The 19,787-nt window shown below is 39.5% G+C and overlaps 1 protein-coding gene across 1 annotated transcript in view; it reads left to right on the top strand.

The window, feature by feature from the left end:
• LOC126237026 (pseudouridylate synthase RPUSD2) overlaps nucleotides 1–16,713 on the top strand; it is an 882,831-nt gene extending 866,118 nt beyond the window's left edge. The window contains exons 11-12 of the mRNA XM_049946770.1: nucleotides 9,940–10,229; nucleotides 14,610–16,713. Coding sequence (XP_049802727.1) covers nucleotides 9,940–10,229; nucleotides 14,610–14,681 — 362 coding nt within the window. The 3' untranslated portion in view covers nucleotides 14,682–16,713. The remainder of the gene's footprint in view (nucleotides 1–9,939; nucleotides 10,230–14,609) is intronic.
• Nucleotides 16,714–19,787: the final 3,074 nt, after the last annotated feature.

The following is a 19,787-nucleotide window of genomic DNA, read 5'->3' as shown; positions in this document are numbered from 1 at the left end:
GTCCAGCATGGTTTCTATTCCAGCGGTTGGTGTGCTGCTAATTCCACCTGTTATGGCTAAGCAGGCCAAGCTCTGCACCTTAGCAAGCTCCATAGCTGCAACCCACTGTTCTACCTTCCACCACATTATGGCCCCATAGGAAGTCCTAGGTGTAACCACTGTGGTGTACATCCAGTGCATACCCCTGGGGCTTAGGCCTCAATTTTTGCCACAAGCCCTTCTAGTATTCACTAGAGTACTTTTTGCCTTAGAGCAGATGCTCTTAATGTGAGGGGTCCACGTTAGCTTCTCGTCTAAGGTCACCCCTAGGTATTTCACTATCCCCTTCACAGGTAGAGTTTCATCGAAGAGCTTTAGGTTACAACTTGAGTGTCGAATATGTCTCTACGTAAACAGCACCACAACAGTCTTTTTAGGTTTAACACTCAGATCCTGTTTAATGCAACAATTTTGCACAATGTCCAATCCTCCTTGTGCCATATTTCTAACTGTGTCAGTAAATTTGCCAAGTATTACTATGACAAGGTCATCTCATCTTTTCATTCATCATGGTAGCCTCTACCTTCCTTCCACTAAGCATGGCCCTGGTCCACCTGCATATAGTGGTCCCCAGGTCATGCACCTCTGCTGCCCTTACCATGGAATCGAAGGCCGTGTTACTGAAAGCCCCCTCAGTATCCAGGAAGATGCAGAGGGCTACTTCTTGGAAGTGAAGTGGTTTCTCCACCTTCCCATCGACTTGGTGGAGAGCTGTCTCACATGATTTACTTGGTTGATATGTGTGTTGGTTTGAATGTAGAGGGGCTGTCTCTCCCCAACATATAAATTAACCGGTTTTCCCAATTTTTTGAGAATGAAGGAGGACAGACTGATTGGTCTCATATCCTTGGCCTTGGTATGATCAATTCTCCCTGGCTTTGGAATGAAGACAACCTTCACTGCCCTCCAAGCATTGAGAATGATTCTTACTGCTAGGCTAACCCTGAATAGCCTGCATAGGACTCTTACGAGCTTCTCTCCTGCCTGTTGCAGCAGAGGTGGGAAAATTCCATCTGGGCCAGGTGACTTGAATGGTTGGAATGTTCCCACCGCCCATTGGATTTTATTAAAATTCACACACTCCTTGGCTGATTCTCAGTCCCCTCTTCGAGTGCCTGAGAACCATTGTCTCTCTGGGATCACATTTTGGTCTGTGCTGTCTGGCAGAGCATATTGAGGAAAGTGAGTTTTGAGGGGCATTTCCAGCATCTCATGTGCTGTCTTTATATATTCCCCATCCTCCTTCCTCAACATACCTCTTGGATTGGTTGGTAAGCTAGTGAGAATCTTGTGAAGTCTCGCTTGTGCAGCCGTGGTCTCCACTTCCTCAAAGAATGCCTTCCAGGATGCCTTCTTTGCCTGTCTGATTGCAAGATTGTAATTGACAAGGGCCTCACGATATTTAGCCCATTGTCCTTTATGTCTTGCAATATTAAACAGTCCCCGTAACTGTTTTCTTTGCATTTCCAAATTGTTTTTCCACCAAGGCACACTCCTGTTTGTGTTCTTCTTGGTGGTTGTGCAGTTGTCCTGATACGAGGTCACTATGGCAGAGGTAAAGCCTCTGCTACTTCCTCAAATTCTACTGGATTCCTTATCGAGGTTTTAATTTCCGATAAGCCTAAATCAAAGTCCCTCCTTATATGTCTCCAAGTCTGTTTTCCTGGAATTCCTGTAGGTCATGGTCTGTCTGATTCCAATTTCAATCTTGAATTTAATGTACATATGGTCCAATGAGGATGGCTCCATCACCACATGCCACTGTTTGACATAGCTTCCCATCATCATGGAACCAAAAGTTATATCAGTTACTTCTTACCTTCTGCTATTCCTGAATGTAGGTTCATTGCCCCTATTCAGGACCTCTAAGTTGTTAACTAAAAGAAATCCAAGAAGGTACTCACCTCTACTGTTGGTGTCCTTGCTGCCCCACACTAGGTTGCGGGCATTGGCATCACATCCCACCAGCAGTTGGTCACCTTGCCGATGGCAAGTCTCTGCCAATCTCCTCATCTCCAAGGGAGGAGGAGAGCTGTCTTTGTAAGGAAGGTATGCCGTGGCCAAAACAATTTCCCTCGTGATACCTTACTCACATTGCTGCAATTTAATGGCTACTAAGTCCCTGGGGCAGAAATCCATCATTGGCATGAAAGAAATTCTATGTCTTACGTAGATGCATGTTATGGAGTTTCTTAGATTTCTAGTATAAATCAGCTTACCTCCAGTGCCACCGAGGCCCGATACTCCCCCTTTATATAAATAGGGTTTTTGTATCAGGGCCACGTCCACTTCCTGTCTCCCCAGGCAGCGACTCAGGGCAGCAGAGGCCCCTTTACAGTTCTGCAGATTAATCTGCAGCACCTCCAGTCTCATCTTGCTGCCATCTTTAAAGTCTTTGAGAAACCTGATGGTGACCTGCAAGAACCCTAAAATCAGTTTCAGTTCCTGCTCCTGCATCACCTTCAGGGACTTCTCTCCGACCTCCACCACCAGGGTTTGTCCTTCTGGTGCAACCTTCTGTTTGATCACTTTCCAGTCTTATGTCGAGACTTTTGGGTCCTGGGCCGCTATTTTCCCAAACAGAATCTTAGGAGAGACATCCTTAAGGATCTTTGATACCCATATTGATATCTTTGCAGACTTAAGAAGCTCCGATGCCGTCTTAACCAGCAGCTTTGCATCTTCCCATGGGGATATCATGGGCACCTTGACCTTGAGCCATTACACTGTGTGCACCCCCTCACAGACAAAAATGAGGGAACCATGACCTATCCTCCTGCTGCGAGGTGATGGCCACCAGTGGAGAGCCTTCCTGGATATCTGCCATACTAAAAACCGAGACTACAGTACTATAGGTCTGTTTCCCTATTTATTGCCTCAGTTTTATCTCGCTTATCTAGGGAGGAGGGAGTCTTTAATTCCTCCCTTATCCGCTTGCTACCTGTCTCTGATTTAGTGGGGGTCTGTGTGTATCCCCTTCAACCTGAGACAATTTCTTCCTGGGGGTCTTAGGTTCAAGCCCCTTTACTTCCCTTCACTTGTCTTTATGAAGCCATTCTTTCCGTACCTTTTTCCTCTATTCCCCAAGTAGTATCCTCCTATGGGCCCCAGGCAAGCCTTCGTTCTTAATCTGGTCTAGCTTTGCAGTTACAGTTCCCACTTCTGGCTCAGGTGTAGACCCAGATTCAGTAGTGGGAATGCCTTCCATCGGTTCTGACCCTGATGTTTGGGTATCTGAGGTCTTAATTTGCCCCTCAGTTTGTTTTTCTTTGTTTTCTTTAGTTGTGTCCATATTGGTCCCCCGAGATTTGGGTATCTACAAGGTCCACACCACGAATACCCTGCGTGGTGTAAGGCTACTTATTTAGGGAAGTCGCCCGGTATCCCTAAGGCTCCAATTGCAAGACATCTTCCCATATGCCACACACCCCTTGGCATGGATCACATCTCACCTTGGGTTGGGTCAGGGAACTGGGTAGGACTAGGAGTGGATAGGGACATTGTGGGACACTCTTAGTCTGATCCATCGGCCGAGGACTTTCCGGCAATAGGTCCTCTACCTTTGGCATAGCCCTCAGCTTCAAGCGGATGTGCAAGCCTCTGCACCCACACAGACAGTGCTTCGTCAAGGTGGTGTCCTCTGGAGAGGACGTCGTTCATTAAAAGATCACGTAGTTCTTCATGTGATGTACAGGGTTATTACAAATGATTGAAGCGATTTCACAGCTCTACAATAACTTTATTATTTGAGATATATTCACAATGCTTTGCACACACATACAAAAACTCAAAAAGTTTTTTTAGGCATTCACAAATGTTCGATATGTGCCCCTTTAGTGATTTGGCAGACATCAAGCCGATAATCAAGTTCCTCCCACATTCGGCGCAGCATGTCCCCATCAATGAGTTCGAAAGCATCGTTGATGCGAGCTCGCAGTTCTGGCACATTTCTTGGTAGAGGAGGTTTAAACACTGAATCTTTCTCATAACCCCACAGAAAGAAATCGCATGGGGTTAAGTCGGGAGAGTGTGGAGGCCATGACATGAATTGCTGATCATGATCTCCACCACGACCGATCCATCGGTTTTCCAATCTCCTGTTTAAGAAATGCTGAACATCATGATGGAAGTGTGGTGGAGCACCATCCTGTTGAAAGATGAAGTCGGCGCTGTCGGTCTCCAGTTGTGGCATGAGCCAATTTTCCAGCATGTTCAGATACACGTGTCCTGTAACGTTTTTTTCGCAGAAGAAAAAGGGGCCGTGAACTTTAAACTGTGAGATTGCACAAAACACGTTAACTTTTGGTGAATTGCGAATTTGCTGCACAAATGCGTGAGGATTCTCTACCGCCCAGATTCGCACATTGTGTCTGTTCACTTAACCATTAAGAAAAAATGTTGCTTCATCACTGAAAACAAGTTTTGCACTGAACGCATCGTCGTCCATGAGCTGTTGCAACCGCGCCGAAAATTCCAAGCGTTTGACTTTGTCATCGGGTGTCAGGGCTTGTAGCAATTGTAAACGGTAAGGCTTCTGCTTTAGCCTTTTCCGTAAGATTTTCCAAACCGTCGGCTGTGGTACGTTTAGCTCCCTGCTTGCTTTATTCGTCGACTTCCGCAGGCTACGCGTGAAACTTGCCCGCACGCGTTCAACCGTTTCGTTGCTCACTGCAGGCCGACCCGTTGATTTCCCCTTACAGAGGCATCCAGAAGCTTTAAACTGCGCATACCATCGCCGAATGGAGTTAGCAGTTGGTGGATCTTTGTTGAACTTCGTCCTGAAGTGTCGTTACACTGTTATGACTGACTGATGTGAGTGCATTTCAAGCACGACATACGCTTTCTCGGCTCCTGTCGCCATTTTGTCTCACTGCGCTTTTGAGCGCTCTGGCGGCAGAAACCTGAAGTGCGGCTTCAGCCGAACAAAACTTTATGAGTTTTTCTACATATCTGTAGTGTGTTGTGACCATATGTCATTGAATGGAGCTACAGTGAATTTATGAAATCACTTCAATCATTTGTAATAGCCCTGTACATGGATAGCATAACACAGTGTGGATGCGAAGTTGGTGACTTTACTTATGAGCCACATGTGGCTCCAGCCTCATTACAAACATTGGATGTAACATGGAGCTTGTTGTGAACACAACATGAACCTAACTGAATTACATAAAAATCTTAAAAAAGGACTACACGATTCATGTATTCCAGTGGGTGTGCATCAGTCTTTACATTAATTTTTTTACATACTGGTGTTCATGTGCACATGAAATGAAGGGAAGCAAGATAAGAACAAATCATTGTAATGCATATGAATATGGGGACATAAACTGGAGGTGCAGATGGGAGAAAGAGAACCAGGGAAAAGCGTGGGTGTGGGTGAGGGAGAAGTGAGGATGGGTAAGGAAGATGAGAAAGGATTGAGGCAAATGTCAGTAGCACTGAGAAAGAAGACTGAGGAGGGGGAAGCAAGGGGATGAATGTCCACCTACGGTTATAATGCACTTTAATTGCATAGCAAATGCAACTGATAATGTACTACTATAACGGCTTGTACTATCACTGCCGCTGCAGCTTCTGATAATGATGGTGGTGATGATAAAAATAATAAAATTCTGTTGACGTACCCCTCATTTCCCAGCCCCCTCACCTCTCTAAGCCTTTACCCCCAAAAAACTGTACATAGTGACTTGTGCACACTGATTGGAGTACATGCATTTTTATATGAATTTTATGTAATTCAGTTGGATTCATGTTGCCTTAATTGAACAATGTACAATAATTTTACTCTTTTCAAACAGTTCAAATGGCTCTGAGCATATGCGACTTAACATCTGCGGTCATCAGTCCCCCTAGAACTTAGAACTACTTAAACCTAACTAACCTAAGGACATCACACACGTCCATGCCCGAGGCAGGATTCGAACCTGTGACCGTAACGGTCACGCGGTTCCAGACTGAAGCGCCTAGAACCACAAGGCCACACCGGCCGGCCCTACTCTTTTCATCACTGCACTTTTTGCATTTGGAGTCTGACACTTGCCTTTGTAAATAATTTTAATGTGAGATGTATTATGAGCTTTGCATTGACTGTACACATCATCCCGTATTTTGTCACCATAAGGAACACCATCTACTGGTTTGTGATGTAATTCTACGCAGTAATTTTCTTCGTAAGGAAATTTCTCTATCGTTTTTAGTTGTAATTCCAATTTATTCTTTTACAACACAACTACTTGTAAGACACATGTAAAGACAATTTATCAATGTTAAGGCTACATTGTTAACTTCTTTTATATTTTATAAAGTTTCTATAAGCAAGTCTGTAGGTAACTGGCAGACATATCATTACACTAGTGACCAGTTGCGACTGACTTGAATTAACACCTAGTAGTAACACTACCAGTTTGAATTTTGCTGTGGTGTGCAGTATATGACAGGTCATTATGCAGTAATGTGTCAGTAATTGTCAACTGTGTTTTAGCATGAAGTTTATTTGTATGTTTGAAATGTGGTAAGATTTCACAATAACTTTTGCAGTGTTGTTATATAACATTTCTGTAACTGTTACCTATTTATCATACCTTGTATATGCTTCTTTGTAACCTTCGAAAATGACGTAATATTGGAATGTGTAAGGCAGTTTTCATTCAATAAAAAGTGTGGCTGGAACAAGTGAAGTTTCAAGTTTTTAATGATTAACATTGTCCCTGTATGCACTCATTGCCCTAGTACATCTTTTTTTCCAACCAGATCTTCCTCATCTCCCCATATTCTTAGATGGTGCAGTCTCCTCAAATTTCCTTTCCCCAGAACTCACTGTATCAAAAAACATCTATTTTGCACACCTATAAACTCTTTTGGTATCAGCCACTATCACTAATGTTATCATCATCATCATCACTATTAGTAGCTGCTGCAGCAGCAGTAGTACAAGTACTGCCACTGTTAACTTTATTAGTTCTTAGGCAGTATTACTTACTTGAATTATCATTACAGATACTTAGATCATTCTAATATTGTTTGTCATATTAAAATTGTTATTTCTTAAGTAACAATAATGTAAAAAATGTACTTTATGCGTGAAATCCTGGTCTTGTGTAAAAGAATGCTAGATGGTGCTAATCAGATCTGGTTAAACAAAAAAATAAATAAATAAAACAGTGGAAACTCCAGGTAGGAGTATCAATAATGTAGGAAAAGATAGATTACTACTTACTGTAAAAATAACACTCTAAGTTGCAGACAGGCATTATTAGAAGACACTTACACAAAACTTTTCTGCCTCAGCCTTTGTCGGAAAAAGAGAAACACACGCCATTCATTCACACGAGCAAGCACACCTCATGCACACATGATCACCAACTCCATCAGCTTTGGCCAGAATGCAACTATCACATGGGATGGAAGCAGCAATCTGGAGGGAGTGGGGAAGGGGAAGGGGAAGAGGAAGAGGAAGAGGAAGAGATATCAGTGTACAGGTGGGGGAAGAGAGGAGCACTGTCTGGCGGAGTGTGCAAGGACTAGAATGCCAACAGGTGCAATGTCAGGAGGTTGTGAGGCAGGGAGGTGGGGAAAGCGGAGCAAAAAAGGAGAGTGTGGGGACAGTGTGTTACCATAGTTTGAGGTCAGGATAGTTACGGGAGTGAAGAATATGTTATAAGGATAACTCCCATCTGTGCCATTCAGAAAAGCTGGTGGTGGAGGGGAGGATCGAGGTGGCTCAGGATCCTCCGTGTGGGGCAGGGAAGTGAGGAAAAAAGAGCGAAAAAGAAGAGGAGCAGGGAAAGATGGGCGAGTGCATTGGCAGAGGGTGGCAAACAAAGAGGGTGGGAGGCAAGAATGGGGAAGAGGTGATAGGACAGAGTGGGTGGAAACAATTGGGTGGGGTTGCGGGGACAGTTTTTTATCATACGTTGATGCCAGAATAATTATGGGAGTGTGTATTTAGGACAAGTCCTATCTGCACAGTTCAGAAAAGCTGATGGTGGAGGGGAGGAACCCAAACCACCTCAATCCTCCCCTCCACCACCAGCTTTTCTGAACGGCACAGATGGGAGTTATCCTTACAACATATTCTCAACTCCTGTAATTATACTGGCCTCAAACTACGGTAATATACTGTCCACACACTCTCCACCCAACAGTTTCCATCCCTTCTCTCCTGTCACCTCCTCCCCATTCTTGTCTCCCACCCTCTTTGATTGCTGCCCTGTACCAATGCACCCACTCCTCTTTTCCTGCTCCTCTCCTTTTTTGCTCTGTTTTCCCCACCACCTTGCCTCACAACCTCCTGATGTCGTGCCTGTTGACATTCTAGTCCCTGCACTATCCGCCAAACAGTGCTCCTCTCTTCCCCCACCTGTACATTGATATCCCTTCCCCTTCCTCTTCCCCACCCCCTCCAGATTGCTGCTTCCATCCCATGTGATAGTTGCATTCTGGCCCGAGCTGCCAGAGTTGTCAGTCGTGTGCGTGTGTGGTGTGCGTTTCTGTTTTTCCAATGAAGGCTGAGGCCAAAAGCTTATGTGTAAGTCTCTTTTAATTGTGTCCGTCTGCTACTTAGCGTGTTACCTTTATGGTAAATAAATAAAATAAGTATTATATATACCACAGCTAAAATTCTAATAACATAGCACACTAGCCAGTCAGGACAATCACAATTCCTCAAAATGAATGCAACTTGTCTTAGTAACCACACCATTAATCTTTGTTATGTGGCCAGTTATTGAAGCAGCACCACCATACCATTTCATACAAGCAAAATTATAAATGAATCGTGCAGATTGGTGCTAGTAAATGGGTTCTGATAGTGGACAAATATGCCCTGTCATACAAATTCAGCACAATAAATACTCCAGTCTTCATTCTTAGCTACTTGAGAAAGCCTTAAATTACCTAAATGATTATAGTTCCCTAAAATTTATTTTTTCTAGTGACACAGCAACATTAAAACAAATCCCACATCGTTAATGTCGCAACATCTTTTTTTGTCTCCAACTTACATAGGGGGAAATGAATATCGTAATAATATAAGTGAAACCAGAGTTCACATGGAAATATTTAATTATTCATTTTTCCCATGTACTGTTCAAGAGTAAAATTATAGATAAATAATCTGAAAGTGCTTCTAGACACCCTCTGCCAAACACTTAAATTTGAATTGCAGAGTAATTATGTAGAATAGATATGTGTTCTGCTGCATACTTCATGCATGACAAAGCTACCAGAATGGTATGAGAGAAAAAGTAAATCACATTGCTTGCTATGGTGGACTGAGAGAATTTGCTAATTGGCAGGAGCAGGGGTTTCAGAGTGAATTGGTTTGTCAAAACATTTTCCAATCTTGACTATAATAAAGTATTTGCTGTGCTTTGCAAAATATTTATAATAATATGATGTCTTTTTGGAAACTGCTTTCAGACAAGCCAAGATCAGAGTTACAGTAATTACGGATTTTGGAGGTGGGAGGAGTTTTCCTAAGGCACTTATGATAGGCTTGACTTCAATATATTTATGTGAAATGTTTTGAGCTTTCAAATGCTGTTAAAAAATATACCATCCAATTAAAAAGAATATATGTTTCATTATCTCAGTTGATACAAGAGTTTAAGAGTATTAAACATACAACACAATTGTGTATCCCTCTGCATACTATCATCTGTCTGCAAATGAAGCTGTGAGAAGACTGTTTTGTGAAAAATGCCTGTTATCATTCTGTAACGATCTTAAAGATAAGAAAAATGGCTGAAAGACATGACTTTGGTCTCTCTCTCTCTCTCTCTCTCTCTCTCTCTCTCTCTCTCTCTTTTACTCAAATTTTCATTTAATTTGATATATTTATAATGGAATAAATTTATGTAATATGTACTAACAGCAGATGTATTTCTTCTTGTCTAGGTATCACATGTGATGAAGATGATGTCAGCAGGGAAGCTTCACCTTGTGAAGAAAGTTGTGAAAATGAGGTAGTGGGAGTGACTCAACAAGAATCTGTTGCACCTCGCACAGACTCTCTGGAAAATAGGACAAAAGTGACAGTGGCAACTCAGACTGGCCATGAAGCACCTGACTTCAGCTTCAATATGGATAAAATGACATATGATAAACACTGTTATGAATGTAAAGTTCGATACAGGGATCCAAAGCCTAGAGACCTTGTTATGTATTTACATGCCTGGAAGTACAAGGTGGGTATGAATTTAATGAATGTTGGACAAGTGATCTTACTGTTCTTGCTATGTATGATTTTTTTAAAAGTGTAAACCCTTGTTAATGCAGAGTATGTGGGAAAAATGTATCTTTTGAGTAGTGCCTTGGACTACTAAATTTTGTTATGAGTTGAGTCCGGAAAGTAAGTACTGTTTGGTTCTACAACCATGCAGCATTAGTGTCGTAGTTCCACATGTTCACACTCATCTCTCTCTGGTTCACTGTCTTTCCACTGATGCCATTACAGCTGGATTGTGTTGTGTTTACATGTGTTAGTGGTCATTCAAATTGCATGAGAGACTTTCTGAGCCCACTGACCGTGAAGTTCATTCTGAAATAATGTTTTTTAACACTAAGAATGCTAAGCCAGGTAAAATTCATTATCATGTTGTAGAGATTTATGGTGAAAATGTAATGACTGATGTAATGGTGTGAAAGTGGGTGAGACAATTCAAAGACAGGTGAATCATTGTTCTTGACAAAACACAGAGTGGGCTGCCTTCTGTTTTCAACAGTGGTTTGGTTGAGAAAGTGGGAAGAAAATTCTTGGAAACAAATGGTTCACAATAAGAAAGCTTTGTGATGAGTTTCCAAAACTTTCAAGAAACTACCTTGCATGTGATTGTCACGAATCACTTAAATTTTTGCAAACTGGGTTCTGAAAATTGTTACGGATGTGCACAAAACAAAGTGACTTGGCATTGCTTTGATATTCTTTACCTGATATGGTGAAGAGGGAGATGAATTCTTAAACATAATTGTGACTGGTTATGAAACTTGGGTTGTCATGTCACTCCAGAATCAAAACAAGAGCCGATGGAGTTGAGGCATCCACGATCCCCCAAAAAACAAAAATTCAGGATGACATTGTCAGTACAAAAAAGTCATGTGCACTTTGTTCCAGGACAGGCAGGGTGTTCTGCTTTTTAAGTTCCTTCCCAGAGATGAAACTATCAATGCAATACCATACTGTGAAACACTGAGAAAACTTTGGTGTGCAGTTCAAAACAAAAGGCTTCGAATGCTCAGCCAAGGCATTGTGTTGCTTCGTGACAGTGCATGTCCTCATTCTGCTGCTGTCACTCGAAACCTTATCCAGCAATTTGGTTGGGAGCATTTTGGTCACCTGCCATACAGCCCTGATCTCGCACTTTCTGACTGTCAGTTGTTCCTGAACTTTGAGCATGATTTTGGAGGAAGGCACTGTGACAGTGATGATGATGAAAACAATGGTGTTCAACAGGTCTGCCTTTACTGGCAGCATAGAAAAATTGTTTTGCCACTGTGATAAATGTCTGAACAATGGTGGCAACTTTAAAAAAAATAGGAAATGCTCTTTCTTGTAACAGTAAATTTTGATTTGGAAAAAAAGTTGAGTTTTTCCAGAACAGCACTTATTTTTCGGATACGCCTCATGAAAGTATTGCAGTATTTGAACAACTTTCAACAAAAATTTTCAGGGTGTACATATGACACAGTGACAGTTCTGAAATTTTGCTCAGTGCTTTGTACTTCCAAGTTATAAAAGACGAAGTGTATCTTTCCAAAACTACTTTATTTGAAATTTGTCACTTACGTCATTGATACAACTGCATGTGTGATACATTGGTGCCATACAGACATCTTTGTTAACCTAGAAATGAATAATGAAAAATCTGAAGCATATACATGGAATTCTCTGGTATTTGCTGCAAAGATAGTTATACAGTGTTTTAAATAATAGAAGGAGTAATGGTAATGACTCACTAAATAATTCAGGGTGTAGTGGACCACAAATACATAAACAGTTGGCTAACAAAACTTCATACACATGGCTGCATCATCCTGGTACTGCAGTCCATCAGGGATGAAGAGATTGGGTGGGCAAGAGAAACAAGGAGGAGAGGATTCAGAGACGGGAGTATACTATCCCAATCGGCATAGGTAGCAAAAGTTCAGTATCACTCGACACACAGCGTTGTGGTGACCAATGGATCAAGTAGCACTTTTGAGTGGTCAGTAATGACTAAGTTCACATAATGAATGAGTTGCTAGAAATATAGTTTACAAGAAAATACGGAAGAGAGGAAACTATGAAACAAACAATAGTAGACACTCACCAAGCGGCTGCAGGAGATCACATATACAAAAAGATATTACAGTTTGAAAGCTTTCAGAGCTAATGGCTCCTTCTTCTGGTGGGATGGTTGAAGGGGAAGGAAGAGGGGTGACAGAAAAGGACTGGTGAGGTTTAGGAAAAAGGGGAGAGCTCGGAAAAGGCACCTAGAATCTAGGTTCAGAGGAGACTTACCGGACAGGATGAGAAAGAAAGAATGATTGTTGGGGACTGCACTGGACAAGATTTGAAAACCTGAGAGCTTAAAGGTGAATGATAGGGTATAATAGTCAGACACTGTATCAAATAGTGCAGTTCTGAGGCTTCAGGTGATAAGAGGGAAGTGGCCTCGTGTGACCACACACACACATATATTTAAGCACAGAACTTTACCGACAGGTGCACCAATTGTACACTCTGCTTGCGTCATTTGTAGAGTTATGAGGAACTGCTTTTCAGCCACAATGTCTCAGACTCCATATCAAAACTTCAATATTGCAGCTTGGTGGATCCAAATTATTAGCAGATATGAGAGGGAGGGTAGGGAAGGGCAGGTGACGGATCGTAGGGAGTGATGACAAGGGAGTGAGAATGATGTGACATGGATTAACAGACTGTGGCACAGGCAGGAGAAGATGTATGTGGCACATTATTACGAAGAAATTGATGGATGGGAGGGAAAGGAGGGAGGGCAAGGAGGAAAAGGTAGACAATGGTGTGGTTGTAGATTGAATGTGTGAAATGGGAGGCATGGAGGCAGTAGTGGAGCTGAGGGTGTGGCACAGCAGGTAACAGAGATTGGGGTCAGGAGGACTATGTGATCAAAGAAGTGTTATAAGCTAGTATTGTAATTGCGGGGGGGGGGGGGGGGGTAGGTGCTGGTGGGAGGATTCAGATGGTACAGGTTGTGACGCAGCTATTGCAGTGGGGCATGTTCTTAATTGTGTTCTTGGTCACAGTTTCATAGTGACAATTCTTCTGGATAGGCAACAGGTTGGTTGTTATACCCACAAGGAAGGCCATGCAGAAGTTAAAACAGTGCTAGTACATGATATTACTACTTTCAAAGATGACTTTCAATGGAGAACAAAGGACAGGCCTTGCACATGGGTCTTTCACAGGGATCTGATGCACATAGCACGGGGTTGTTGATAGACATTGCATAAGGATGGGCCAGCATAATTCACAGATTGTGTGGCCACACTAGGGGTGGAAATATTTTGCGAGACTGTTCCTCATTTCAAGGCAGGATCGAAAGTAGTCAAAGCCCTGGCAGGGTATGAGTGGTTGGAGAATCAGGGGCATAGGTCAGCAAAGCACAGGAGGTCTGTTTATGGTTTAGGTTGTAATGGTAGTTACCCTCTGTGAGAAACTTAAGCATACAGGGGGAGGGGGAGAGATTGCCTGTCACTGTTGAAGTGCTGCCCATGGGTGTCTGGAGTGTGTGAGAGAGACCTTTTAGAATGAATGAGATGATAGCTATCAATGTGAGATTCTGTGATTAGTTGGTTCACTTTATGCAGACAAAGGCTTTTATGGGGTCCACTGAAGAGAGGGAGGTCCACATCAAGAAAGGATGCATGTTGAGCTGAAGGTGAACAACTGATGCAGATAGGAGAGAATGGATGCAGATAATGAAGAAAAACATCAGTGATCTGAAACTAGATAAATATTTAAGTATTTTATGTGGCAAGGAAGGTTTCCTGTAAATGACCCATAAGCAGGTGGTCTTATGAGGATTGTAATGTTGTATATTTGTTTGTATATACTCCACTTAAAAAGATATTTACTCTTCCATGTCATTGAGTGCCATATGCATTTTCACTTTCCTTCACGAGGTCAGGCTAACCAATGCTGCATCCCTATGTTGTCTGCTCCATCCTCTGCTTAATTTTTCTCCACTCAGGATGAAGAACCATAACATGTTTTTGTCAATCTGTTATCTCTAAGGAAGTGAGCCTGCTTAGTGGTAACAGTAGACTATTATGGAAAGATAAATGAGAAAGTCCTTTGCTGTAATGTCATCTTTGAACTTATTTGAGGCTAGTAAATTTTAAAATGCTGACTGAATGTGACTTGTCAAAGGTGTACGTGATATTGAAATTATTACCTTATATACAAAAATGATGACAACTTTTGTAGTATTGCAGTAAGTAGATTGACAATTTTAAGTACTTTATGTGACATCCATGACTAATTCCAAAATACATTGAAATGTTACATGCCCATATTCACATTTCTTCTTGTTTGCCTGCTTTTATAGGGCCCCGGATGGTCATATGAAACAGAACTTCCCGACTGGGCAAGAGTGGACTGGACAGAGCCTGATGAATGAAAAATCTTTTACCAGCTGCACTAAGCAGGTGTCATGCAGGGTCCAACAACCAACTAAAGAAGATTCAGCTAGCATTTCTTTTCATGTATTTGCCTCAGAGAACATTGCTGAAGTTTTGTAATCAACAATGAAAAATTTATATGGAATGGTGTGATATTTTGAGGAATGTTAATCAGTGGTATCCATGGCTGAATGTGTGAAGTCCATATGAAGATGTGGTTCAAGAACAATAGTTTAGTTTGTTAGAGTGTGTATGGGTGATGTTATCTGTCATCAGACAATTCTGTTTATGACAAAAGCATTGACTGGCTATTGGCTGTGTGCAGTGTTCAGAGAGAAAAACTTGAGCATCCTTGAAATTCTTTTATTTTATTTTATTTTACTTTTTTTTAACCAGAGAGGAAAAGTACTATAGCAGAAAATTGTGTGCTGCCAACTACAGGTCATGCTTAAGATGGACTTTAAACAAGTTCTCAATATCCTGAGATTATACATGTTGTAAGTGGATCAGTTTAAGCTACTGAATGAAGACCCATCTATGTAACATACATTTATGTTAATTGAGTAAATGCATCCACTTTTGGATGTATATTGTCATTAACTGAGAAAACAGAGAGCACAGAATGAATAAGTACATTTAGTAAGGTTTGGCCATAGTTATAAATTTTAAATCTATCAAATAAATGCATATCAGATGACAATGTGTTCTACACTCTGGTAAGTGTTGTACACATTGGCAGTTTGCACTAGAAACAATCTTTCATAATAGATGTTTGTGTTAGAAATTTTATTTACTGGTACATCTTTAAGACTAAACTGTATTTTTAGTGCAACAGTATTGAGAACAGTCATTGAGTCATGGTGGATCACAAACATATAATGCACAAAATTATTGAGTTTCATAATTAAAATATCTGTGTCATGTAAAGATATCTAAATGTTTGTGTCTCTTTAAATTGTGAATATTTGTAAATGTAACAGTGATGGGATTTAGTTATTGTCTGATTGGCAGAAGTGTGAGAGGATATTTACTGAGTGATGTAGGTAATAAAGCACTAAAAAGACCTATAGTAGGAAGTATTTGAGTCTCATGATTTGGAATTGGAGAATACTATTAACTTTTCACTAAACAAAATTGTTAAATAGTTCACAATGTAAGTCATATGTGCAGATTTCGTTGTCAGTTGGGCTACAACTAGAAACAGAATAACTTTTCTGGACAAGTTATAATTTACATTAAATGATTTTTAATGTTAAAGTTCTGTCCAACATAACCTGCTAATACAGCTTAGTTGTGAGTAATGATACTATCTGCTACCGTCTCATGTACATAACTCATTTTATTCAAGACAAGCTGCTGTTGTGTTGATCCCTTGCATAGCACATTCCTTGTCACATATATTCAATTGCAACTTTATACACTGTTGTACAATCTGTGATTATAAGGTTACCAGATTTTCAAATACATGTATAAAAATCTCTTTGCATTGCTTGGATTCTAAAGTTTCTTTATTTGATTTAAATCAGATGGACGAATCATTTCGTAAGAAGTGTGAAAGAAACATGAATTATCTCAGCTGTTATTTAAAATCCATCTTCTGCATTTGATGATGTGTATAAAAATATCAGAACAATTGTGATAGTACACAGACTTGAGACATCAAAAATAGTATTCCCAGTAGCAGGCTAAAAATGCATATATTATAAGAGCTTCCCCTTTGGCCTTGTTTATACTTAAAATGTGGTGTTAGGACTACAGACTGTGCCTTGTGAATTTCATTAAATGTTTTTAGAAGAAAAAGAATTTGCTATTAATGAAACAATTAATTTCAACATAGATTTTTACTTTCTTCCTCTGTAAATGTATCTGTGCTCTCAAAGCTGGTTTGCTGTATACACTCTAATTACATTAGAAACTAAGTTGCATAGTGAATCTGATGAAAGTGTGAGATGGTAGTACATCTTCTTAAAACAATTTACATTCTTGAAAGTGTTACACTGGTTTTTCTCCAGCAAAGATGGTTTTTTTTTTTTTAGAGAGAATCAGCACATTTCCCCATGTTCCATATTTGTTCAGTGACATTCTGGAAAAGTAAAATTTTAACAATTAAAGACTTTAGGATAAATTACAACTTTGCTTGGCACCATAAAGCACTGTAAAGGGAAAATAAGAACTAAGCAGTACAATATTGTTTAAATTTCCATTCAGTCAACAATGTATATGCCACAGTGAATGAGCTGGTTGCCCAACCAGTTTAGCTGATTAGGCCTTTAGAATCCTTTTCTTTTACAATGAAATCTAATAAGAGTGGGATGTTAACAACTGATTTATGTTGCCAGTAATATTGACTGGATATACCATTGTATAAAAAAACTGCTACATACTTACGTTGCTTCATGCAGTTACTGCTTCTTGTTACTGTGTATTTGTAATTGCACAAATGATGGCATAGTCTCTGCATTTTGTTAAATGACTTCAGTATTTTTTATACTAGAAGTGAAGTATGTTTTATTTTAGCTGCTACAAGAATGTACAAAGTAACAAGCAGTGTATTGCATACAACATTTATAAAATATTAAGCTTCCTTCAGTATTTGCAGCATCCCACTTTTTCAACATATTCCTGTGCGCATGCAAATAGGAGAGATTAGATTATGCTGAACACAATCATCTGTTTATTTAACTTCTGACTTACCAGTTCTTTCTGAAAAACTGTCACTGAAGAAGAGTTGGAGAACAAGCATAAAGATTCATTCAAAGTTGGGAAAGATTGTGGTTTCCATTTCCTTGTACTTTTATAGGGTTTGATAAAAATTTCTTATTTTTAAATGGAAATGTCTTTCTGCAAAGTGTTTCTCTTTGCATTCAACATAAAAAACAAGAGTTGATCTGAAACTTTTGTAGTTTCACATATTCCCTTTAGGATTTGTCCTTATATGGCAAATCATGCTGTTACATTGGAAGTGTTACATGACATTACAGTCATGTCACTAGTATGTTGTTTGATGATACATTAGTGAACAGAGGAAACTGTAAAACACTTCTGAATGAACTCAGTGGTGAGAATTGTGTCAGTGTGTAAGAAAACTTCTATCTTAAATACCAACAGATACCTTTTCTTCATACGTAACAAACTTGAATTTATTTTTTCCATAAGTTTCTTCTGAATCATGGCCATAATGTGTACAACAAATGCACAGAACTCTATATGTAATCAAGTTACATTTTGTAGCAGCCAAAATAGCATATACATCTGCAGCTGGAGAAAAAATCACACATTTGAATATGAAACCTTCATATAAATATTTTCTCTTGAGACCACAATGTAACAAACTGAAAGAGTTCTATTGTTGCATGATGATATGTGGTATTTTTCAAATATTGAGAAAATTGTGTTTTGTATTTTAGGATCAAATTTTAATAATGTACGTGATACTGACCTACATTTTACAGTCAGGTGTGCATAAGCATGTACTGATATGGGGCTTTATTGAAGATTTTATCATGTTGAGGAAGTGTGATAGTGTCATGCATATTTTTTAGCAACGTTCATTTACACCTATACTTTCCAACACATCATAGTTGCACTTTATCTTTCAATCACAGCCAGGGTATTATAGTGCCACAAACAATCACAGGATGTGAGAGTTGAAATTATATTTCAGTAAAAGAAATTTAGAAAGTGATGCATTTTATTTCCCATTCTGTAACTGGTGTAATCTGCTCTACCTAAAAGTCTCTTTTACTAAAGTAAGCAAATGTGTTTGTAACACATTTGTTTTGTATTTTAATTACTGTGAATGTATATTTATGAAAGCCTCATATTCTTCATAAAAGTAAAATAATGCTTCATGTATGACAACAGAAATAATAGTGTAGTACTATATATGAATTATACAAAGAAATGATAATTTTTGATACCAAAGTAGTTCAGATTTTTGCTTTTGCATTCGCATTTGTACCATATTATAAGAAAAAATAACAGTGAGAAAACATTTTATAAGGCTGTTTAATGAGATATGAATAATCTGTCATTGTCTCTGAGAGAATTCTAACTGACAGTTTCACTTGTGCTTGTTTAGCATCTTGTTTTTCCTCTGCACAGTAGTCTCTCCAATCTATCACTCCAGAAATCCCTCCTATTAAGACAATCAAGTTAAAACAACACATTCTCAACTAAACAGAATAAAAGGAGTATGCAACTACATTCCTATCAGCTTACTGTCACAAAGTGCTTTGTAATGCATTGGAAGTATTGGAGTTCACACTGAATGACAAATTAAGTGAAGGTTTGTATTTGTAAACATAACATGCACATGTTTTGTTACATTAAGTCCCAGTTTAAATTTTGTCCATCTTGAAAATCATGTATTATAGACAACCGATTGTTACAATACTTGGTATCATTTGTTTTGTGTGGCGTAGTTATATTTTTTTGTTGTCAGTGGCTAGTATTAGTTTATTTCATATGTTTGTGTAGCTCATTACATCCAGGCCTTCATTTAATTATAACTGTGCATCAAGATTTAGTAAGATGAGTATCTCCAAATAAAATTTAATTGTGAACTTACAGCTGAAGAAAAAAAAGTCAGTATATAAGTTAGTTATGTGTGATCAAATTTATGTGATGTATTAAACAATAAAAGACTTAAGTAACTGGTGAATTTAAAGTGATGTAATGGTACTATTATTTAAAGAATGCGTATCTGTTATGTAATTTAAGATCTGCATTGTGTTCTAAATCAGGTCAGCTTCCTTGAACAAACTACCAATACTTACACACAGTGCCAGTATGTATTAGCATTCCTAAAATCTGGTTTGTGTTTGCAACAGGGTATGTGATTATTTCTTAGTGTTATTTTCCAAGCATAAACAGTGTACAAATTGAAAAAAGACCTTCAGTTGTTATTTCAGTTGACCAATAAAGCGAACTATATTTCATATTGTGTTGGAATCATTTCAAGCATGTAATGTACTTGCAATACTGCCAGCGTGGCAGATTTCAATTGCCCATTCAGAGCCTTTCCTTCTACATGTACTGTTTTTCTTCTACTTGAAGTAGATACTTCATAATGCTGAAACTAAAGAAAAACCACTTTTTTAAAG

This window comes from Schistocerca nitens, chromosome 2 (genome assembly GCF_023898315.1).
Source record: "Schistocerca nitens isolate TAMUIC-IGC-003100 chromosome 2, iqSchNite1.1, whole genome shotgun sequence".
In the NCBI taxonomy this organism is placed as follows: domain Eukaryota; kingdom Metazoa; phylum Arthropoda; class Insecta; order Orthoptera; family Acrididae; genus Schistocerca; species Schistocerca nitens.
This window is presented reverse-complemented; position numbering and strand designations above follow the sequence as displayed.